The sequence below is a fragment of the Chiloscyllium plagiosum genome, chromosome 16 (assembly GCF_004010195.1).
Source record: "Chiloscyllium plagiosum isolate BGI_BamShark_2017 chromosome 16, ASM401019v2, whole genome shotgun sequence".
NCBI lineage: Eukaryota > Metazoa > Chordata > Chondrichthyes > Orectolobiformes > Hemiscylliidae > Chiloscyllium > Chiloscyllium plagiosum.
Window position 1 is genome coordinate 38,193,082 of NC_057725.1, and position 9,057 is coordinate 38,202,138.

The 9,057-nt window shown below is 40.0% G+C and overlaps 1 protein-coding gene across 1 annotated transcript in view; it reads right to left on the reverse strand.

The window, feature by feature from the left end:
* The window catches only part of trim66 (tripartite motif containing 66), a 230,461-nt gene that overhangs the window by 78,601 nt on the left and 142,803 nt on the right, over nt 1–9,057 (reverse strand). The window contains exon 2 of the mRNA XM_043705850.1: nt 1,615–1,718. Within this exon, the coding sequence (XP_043561785.1) occupies nt 1,615–1,718 (104 nt within the window). The remainder of the gene's footprint in view (nt 1–1,614; nt 1,719–9,057) is intronic.

Genomic DNA, 9,057 nt, shown 5'->3' on the forward strand with positions numbered 1-9,057 from the left:
ACTTTATTACTTTTATGTCTTAGGTTCTCATGTTGGAAATCTATTTTTGATATTTGCCACAACCCTGAACCATCACCATCACAATGTGTGCAACATGATCCATAAGTGCAGAATCCAGGAATGACCCAGTGAAATAGGCAATACTGACATTATCATTAACAAAGAAACTCCACAGAAATTCAAACCTGTTGCCTGAATTATAGCTAAATAAATGAAATGAAACTCATATTTGTAATACAGACAATTCTAAATACAATTACCAATTTTTTGTAACATAGACATTCGCCTTCTTCAGAAGTCTACTTTCTTGGTCACAATTAATACAAACAGAGTTAAATAAGTTAAAGTCTGGGTACCTGTTCATCATGTATTGAGCAGAATACTACTGGATTATTTTGAAATCTTAGTATAGTATAGTTATGACAACACTCCCAGTACAACCATAATGCTGAGTATACACATGAACCAATATGATGTTATCAGTTCTGAAAAACAATGTTACCAAACCAGATTCTTACTCACTTGTTGAAGTAAAGGGTCTGCAGTTCTGCAACTATTTTTATGATGGCACTTATCATTGCAATAAACAGCTGTTCCTTTCCACTTCAATCAGAATATAAATTTAATTTAATGGAAGGGAAAGAAATTACTTCTCTGAATTCAGCAGTTAGAATAATCTCAATTTCAACCTTTCTCACTATTTAAATTATGATGTCACATATTTTGAACTCAAAAATATATGCACATTTAAACATTCTTAAGCCTGGAAATTCATAATTTTATTTATTTATGGCACATGTCCATTGTTTGCAAATTCAGTATTTATTGCGCATCTATAATTGTCTTTGACAAGATGCGGTTCAGGTAGCTGCCTTCTTGAACTGCTTCAGTCCATGTTGTGTAGGCACATCCACAGTGCTGTTAGTTAGGGAGTTCCCAAACTTTGGTATAGTAATTGCAAAGGAACAATAATGCATTTTTTAATATGAGGATAATGGACAACTTGAAATTGATGTTCTCATGTTCCTGTTTCCCTTGTTCCACTAGGTGGGAGGGGTTATGGGTTTGGAAAGGGAAAAGAAGGAATCTTAGTGAGTTTCTGCAAGGCAGCTTCTATATGGTACACAATACTGCCATCAGTGATGGAAGAAATGCATATTTCTGGTGGTGGGTGAGATGCCAATTAGGCAAGCTACTCTGTCCTGGATGGTGTCAAGTTCAGTGTGTTAATGGAGTCTCAAAAGGCAAACAAAACAATCCTGCCTTAACAATGCAAGGATGAGCATCACAAAGAATTTTTACCTTATTATCTCTTTTATGAAATAAATTGCCATTTCAAATAGGAGGACAAATAATATTTTTCAAAAAGCAGTCACTTTGTCACATTGGAAGTTACAAAGAAAATGTGAAATATATTTTATGAAATAAGTATAAGAACTGGAATTATCATTGCATCTTTTTTATTCAAGAAATAGATGCAAGTAAATGCAGTTCAATTGTTGATTTGGTGAACTGAGTAATCATATGTGACATCTTAGCAGCATCATGCAATTTTTATGCAAAACACACTCAATAATTTAAATGCAGATTACTCAAGATTCATATTGTGCTTACCTTTTCCATCTTTTGTATTACTTGGGGATAGTCTCTGATGAAGACATTCTCCACTACATCACTTGTGAAACACGTTTGCCTGCAAGCAGGGCAACAGATAATGCCTGAGGTAGCCAGAGCAGCAAAGACATGAAATCAACAACAGGAAATGAGATTAACCACACACATACAGCAATAGCAAATGCAGTTTGATTTTTGTAAGACAACCTCCAAAAGGAAATTAACTTTCAATGCAATGTCATAAATTTATATCGAGGAAAATAATACGAGTACATACAATCAAAGTGAATATTACATTAGGATGCACATAAAATTATCAAATCAAAGTGCATATAATGACCATAGTAACATGTTAACCTTTCTATACAGTTTCCTACAGGACTATTAATTGAAAGCAAAATTTACTAATGAGAAACAATCTTGACAGTTCCCAAGAGAAAGAGCATAAAGGGATACAGAAGTAAACGGAGGCTGAAATCAAAGCAGACAATATTGGAGATATTCAAAGGTAAGGCAACATTGGTGGATAGAGTAAAACAGAGTTAATTATTAATCAGAACCTCAAAAGTTACAAATACAATAGATTTTAAACAAATGAAATGAGGGGTCTAGGGTGAGGTGTCTGGGAGGTAAAAAGGCTTGGGAAGAGAATAAAAAGAGAAGGCCTGTGATGCGGTGAAGGCAGAAAAGACTAAGATTGGAATTTAGAGTCAGTAGTGGGAGACCATACACATTAACTACAAAACTATGGCAGCTCCACATAGCTTCTCTCCAGAAGACTAGATGCAATTGCCAGACAGACAATAAAGCACCTATCTGACAGCAAAGATTCGTCTCCTACGTATCAGGCCCCAGTAGGATGGTTATCCTTCCCTGAAAGTTGTCAACAGTTCATCAGAATGTGCAGCACTACCAGAACAATGACCACTGCTGCTGTAACACTTGGACCTACCTTGAAGATCACAGATGGATCTTCAGGTTGACATGTGTGTAGACAGGGTGGGTGTTGCAAGTAAGTGTTTGCCAGTAAGCAATGTGTAATGTACCAAGGGAGTGGTGTGGCTTTCAGTAGGCTCTCCATTTCCTGATGCCTGCTCCCTTAGCAGGCTCAGAGTACCTGTGAAAGAAACAGCCTCACTCACTAGGCTGCAGACAAAGCCATTTGCTGACTTTTTGTTTTACACAGAATAGCCACTGCCCACTGAATGTCAGTGGCAGTAGGATGTCTACTTAAAGATCACAATTGGCCTCCGACTGGCATGGTCACCAAATGTACTTGAGCTTGACTGGAGGCAGGTGGATGAGGATGTGCAGGTTGGGTCCTCACCCCTCACCATTCCATCTAATTGATACCTCCACTACCACCTGCCACCTGCAAACCCAATTCAAGGTTGAGAAAGGGTGGGGGTTAGGGGGAGCATTCAATTTCCCTAAAAGACAAATTAGTTGGTGGTGCAGGCTAAAGATAGTGTAACTGGGGAAGTAAAGAAACATGAGGCACGTCCAGCAAAGGTGTGAATTGCATAAGCACGAATAATTACTGCCCAAAACCAAAATAAAATTAGAACCAACAGAATGGGTGAGAGTAGGCATGGAAAGTGTAACTGGATGATGTTTGAGGGGTCTGACAGAGTGAGCAAGTACTTTCAGTTGAGGAAAAAGGATGATACATCTTAAGTGCTAGTATGGAAGGCTGCACGATTAGAACAGATGTGATGCATAAAGAGAAAATGAGAGAATCCTTACAAGAACCAGGGTGTTAAAAAGTGTAGTTGACGTAGCTGAGGGAGTCAGTGGGTCTATGGTGATATTTGCTCAAAGTTTATCCCTAGAAAAGGAAACAAAGTCATGGAGGAAGGGTAGTGCCCTGGTCTCAATCATCTTCAGCTGCTTCATCAACGACCTTCCCTCCACCATAAGGTCAAAAGTGGGAATGTTTGCTGATGATTGCACAAAGTTAGCACCGTTCACAAATCCTCAGATACTGAAGCATGTTATCACCAAATATGATCTGAAAGAAAGCACGAGCCTAATGGAATGATGGAACAGGTGATGAATTAATTATGAGTTAACTGGATTTGAATTCGTTGTATAAATATGGGAAGCTAATAATCAGTGGGATGAAAGTTTTATGGTTAACTGAAATAAAAGACTCACATAAAAATGTAGACTTGAAAATTCTGTTTAAATATAGTTGGAGGATAAGGATGATGCTTTGACAGATTAACTTTTGTGGATAAACTTACAATCAAAGAAATTATTTAGTGACATCTTGAGGCATAGTCTGATTTTGATAAATTTAAGAAAGATGGAGGCTAATATACGGAGTACTAATGCAAGGCTGCAGTAATTTAATTTGGAAATTCTCCAACTTGGCTGGTATATAATTAATTGGACTGTGGAAGAAGAAGGACATATAGCAGTCATTTTATTGGTCAAGACACTTCAGCCCAGTGATCAATGTATTGGAGATAGAATCTTTCAATTACATAGCATTAGGCACTGGATTCATGTCTACTGAGTGGACTAGGCTGGCTAAAAGGCTACCTAGATTCTGAGTAGAAAAATTCAGGAATTTGAACATTCTACCAATTTGAAATTTGGAGATGATAACCCACTAAAATCTTTGAATAGAATGGTTATGCCTTGTAAACCAGACCATAAGACCGTAAGACATAGGAGCAGGAAATTAGGCCATTCAGTCCATCAGGTCTGCTCCAACATTCAATCATGACTGGTAAAATACTGAGAATCATTCATTTTATTAACACAGATGTGTTGTCCAGTGAAATAACCTCCTTACTGAGTAGATCATCAATGAAAAAAGTACACATGAAATTAAATATGGGAAATGACAGAGAATCATGTTTGGAAAAATCTGTAAATTTGTAATTTACTCAGTTGAGACACCAATGCATTTCTTTAATGGAACATAAACTTTCGACTAGTGTTATTGACATTGGGGTAGATATTTTAGAAGAAAGAGGTCAATTTTGTTGACATTACATACACAATTTGCTCATTCATCTTCTGAAAGAAAAATAACCTTTTGTAAAGAATGCAGAAATAAGAGATGAAAAGTATAACAAACTCAGCGATAAAAAAAACAGATGTGAGATTTCTAAGAAATACTGAAGTGCACTGTCATGGCTTATAGCAGATCTGCCCTTTGCAAATGATTTCAATGAGGCAGTGACAATGCATTTAAAGGCATGGGATAAATATAAAAGCATTTTCATTTTAAAGTTTGGCAATCGGATTTAATACATTGTGAACAAGAAAATATTTGTAAGGAAAGGTAATGGAACAGTAGACAGGGTCTGACATGGACTACCAGCAAAATTTCTCACTAAACATTGGTGGTGGGGTGGGGGGGAATGTTTGCTAATGATGAATTCAGAGTGTGAAAATGAATACAGCAACAGGAAAGCATCATAGCAATGGGCATGTGGAACCAATATTCAGCAATAGACTGATTGAAGCAGTGCATGTACAAATGCCAGAAAATCTGAATAATATTCAGGATTGGGATGAAAAAATACAAGTAACATTCACACCAGGCAAATGACCATCCCCAATAACAGAAAATCCATCCATTGTCCTTTGACATTCAATGGTGTCACCATAATTGAATCCCCCACTATCAGTATTCTGGGCAGATACTGAACTGGACAAGCCACACAAACGCAATGGTTAGAACAGCTGGTCAGAGGCTAGGAATATCTGCAACAAGTAACCCAACTCGGACTCTCCAAACCTGTCCACTAAAGGATTCAGTCCTTAGGATCTGTCTAAGCCCATGAAATCATAGCTAGTGAAACTGAATTAACAGGTTATATTTGCATTGGTGTTCAGCATGACATGTGACAATTTAACAACAACTGATGTGGCAACTAAACCCAACATTTAAACAGAAGTTCTAGCATAAGGTCGTCAATCTGAAACGTCAACCCAGATTTTCCCAGGGGCAAGGGACCACTGTGTCAGTCTCTGAAGGAATTTTTGGGAAATCAAAGATTCCACTGGCCAATCACCTGGGAACCCTCCAGGAATTCGGAGGCTTTTGATAAAATTAGATAAACAAACTCATAGGGAAAGTTAGACTATTAAATGTGTAGTCTAACTCCTGAGTAACTATTCAACTAGCCCCATAGTTGCCTCACATAACCCAACCACACTTCCCCGAGACAATTTACAAACCTCAGATCCTGATTTGACATTTCCCTTCTCTCCCCAGGACTTAAGAGTCATAGAGATGTACAGCATGGTAACAGACCCTTCGATCCAACCCGGCCATGCCGACCAGATATCCCAACCGAATCTAGTCCCACCTGCCAGCACCAGGCCCATATCCCTCCAAATACTTCCTATTCATATACCCATCTAAATGCCTCTTGATTGTTGCAATTGTACCAGCCTCCACACTTCCTCTGGCAACTCATTCCATATACGTACTACCCTCTGTGTGAAAAAGTTGCGCCTTAGGTCTCTTTTATATCTTTTCCCTCTCACCCTAAACCTATGTCCTCTAGTTCTGGACTCCCCGACCCCAGGGAAAAGACTTTTCCTATTTACCCTATCCAAGCCCCTCATAATTTTGTAAACCTCCATAAGGTCACCCCTCAGCCTCCGACGTTCCAGGGAAAACAGCCCCAGCCTGTTCAGCCTCTCCCTATAGCTCAAATCCTCCAACCCTGGCAACATCCTTGTAAATTTCTTCTGAACCCAACATCTTTCCAATAGGAAGGAAACCAGAATTGCACACAATATTTCAACAGTGGCTAAACCAATGTCCTGTACAGCCGCAACATGACCTTCCAACTCCTGTACTCAATACTCTGACTAATAAAAGAAAGCATACCAAACACCTTCTTCACTATCCTATCAACCTGCGACTCCATTTTCAAGGAGCTATGAACCTGGAGGACTTGACACACCCAACCCACTCTGAACCCAACACCTTAATTCTCCTGTTTCAATGTTGCAACCCACTTCCTTCCCCTGCTCTGGACCCATTCTGTTCCACTTACTGGGACCTCACACTCCCCCTTTCCCTGCTCCACACCCACTCCCTCCTTCTTCCACTGACAGATCGTTCCCTACCTGGAACCTAACGCATACCCTCTCCCACCTGGACCCCATATTTCCCAACCTCCTAAACACTGCAATGTTTACCTGGCCCCTTGCCACCTATAGGTGTTACTCTATTTCTCTGCAAGGCAATCACAACCAATTTGGATCCCTTTCCGACCTGGTATCCCATCCATTTGGTACAATATCCTCTATCTACTTGGCATCCTAACATATATGCCTAGCAATCCGGCACTTTATCACAGCTGCTACTCGAATTCCCTACCAACCAGAACTCTAACTTTATTCACAGTAGCTGTTAAAGTGCCTGTCTGTGAATCTGGACTTTTAAGTTTCAAAATGCAGGAGCTGACTTCTGTGAATAAGGAGTTGTGGTTTACCTTCCGTCAACAGTTTTGTACTACAACAGAACAATCAGAATCGAAGTGCAGCTCTGCCTTTCAGAGCTGGCCTGAATTAGATTCTCCTGTCAAAAATATGAAGATCTCTCATGTTAAAAAAAATGTGCAAAATAGCATTCAAGGAGTAAGACAGCTACTCCTCCATAAAATCTGGCACCAAAACTCTGTTTTTGTCTCTCTCCACAGACACTGACTGCCTGACCTGCATTTTTTTCTCCATGTTTTTAATTTGAGAATCTGTTTAATGTGAACTCTTATAATTTAGATTTGACAGGTGAAGAAATATTCCTTTGCCTTTGGCACTTCTAACCTACCCATGAAATAAACTCGTCTTCCTTTCTAATTCCAACATATGATGAAATGAAAACAGCCATACTCTAAGTGTAAGAGGCATGTTTTTTTTTTACACAGAGGGTGGTTCACATATGAATGAACTTCCTGAGAAAATGATGGATGTGGGTACAATTATAACATTTAAAAGACATGTGGATAGATACATGAACAGGAAATATTTGGAGGGATATGGGCCAAGAGCAGGTTGTTGGGACTAGTTTAGTTTGGGATTATGTTCAGCATAGACTAGTTGGACCAAAGGGTCTGTTTCCATGCTGTATGACTCTATAAAAAGAATAGGTGGGGACTGTATTTGTGAGATTTCAACAAATGTTAGTTTCGTAATCAGATGGATAATACTTCAATCAAGTCATTTGGGCTAGAATAATATAGATATGAATACATAAGAGATTATATATATGTTAATTGAAATCCAAGAAGAAAACTAAGTAAATGTTTGGAAAGAGTAACATACAATGTATATGATTGGATAATGTCAAAAGACATGTTTGTGATGAAGAATTTACTTGAACTCATTTTTGGAAGATTATAACAATGCAGTTTAAAATGGTATCAACCATGGTATTTCTTCTAGGTAATCAACATACGTAGCTAATCAATGTGAGTGACTGAAATGAATTTTCAAAACTGTCTGAAAGATTAAGTGCCAAATAGTCACCTTCCTTCAAATTTGATCAGTTTTATTCAATTTCACCAGCCTATTCAATAAGCATGCTCAACTAATCTTTTGGCAGGTTTTCTTATTAGTTCTGAAGAGAATGGATTTGGTTCAAAGTATGAGGCAAGTCACCTTGAAACCACTTCAACAACAAAAGGCAACAAGCTTCCTCCTTCTCTTACGTTCGGGACACCACCCATGCCCTCCACCTGCTCCATGATTTTCGCTTCCCCGGTCCCCAACGCCTTATTTTCACCATGGACATCCAGTCCCTGTACACCTCCATCCCCCATCACGAAGGACTCAAAGCCCTCCGCTTCTTTCTTTCCCGCCGTACCGACCAGTACCCTTCCACAGACACCCTCCTTCGACTGACTGAACTGGTCCTCACCCTGAACAACTTCTCTTTCCAATCCTCCCACTTCCTCCAAACGAAAGGAGTAGCCATGGGCACCCGCATGGGCCCCAGCTATGACTGCCTCTTCGTAGGATATGTGGAACAATCCATCTTCCACAACTACACTGGCCCCACCCCCCACCTTTTCCTCCGCTACATCGATGACTGTATCGGCGCCGCCTCGTGCTCCCACGAGGAGGTTGAACAGTTCATCCACTTCACCAACACCTTCCACCCCGACCTCAAATTCACCTGGACAGTCTCACATTCCTCCCTCCCCTTCCTTGACCTTTCTATTTCTATCTCAGGCGACCAAATCAACACGGACATCTACTACAAACCGACCGACTCCCACAGCTAACTGGACTACACCTCCTCCCATCCTGCCCCCTGTAAAAACGCCATCCCATTCTCCCAATTCCTTCGTCTCCACCGCATCTGCTCCCAGGAGGACCAGATCCAAAAACGTACAACCCAGATGGCCTCCTTCTTCAAGGACCGCAAGTTCCCCCCCGACGTGGTCGACGATCCCCTCCACCGCA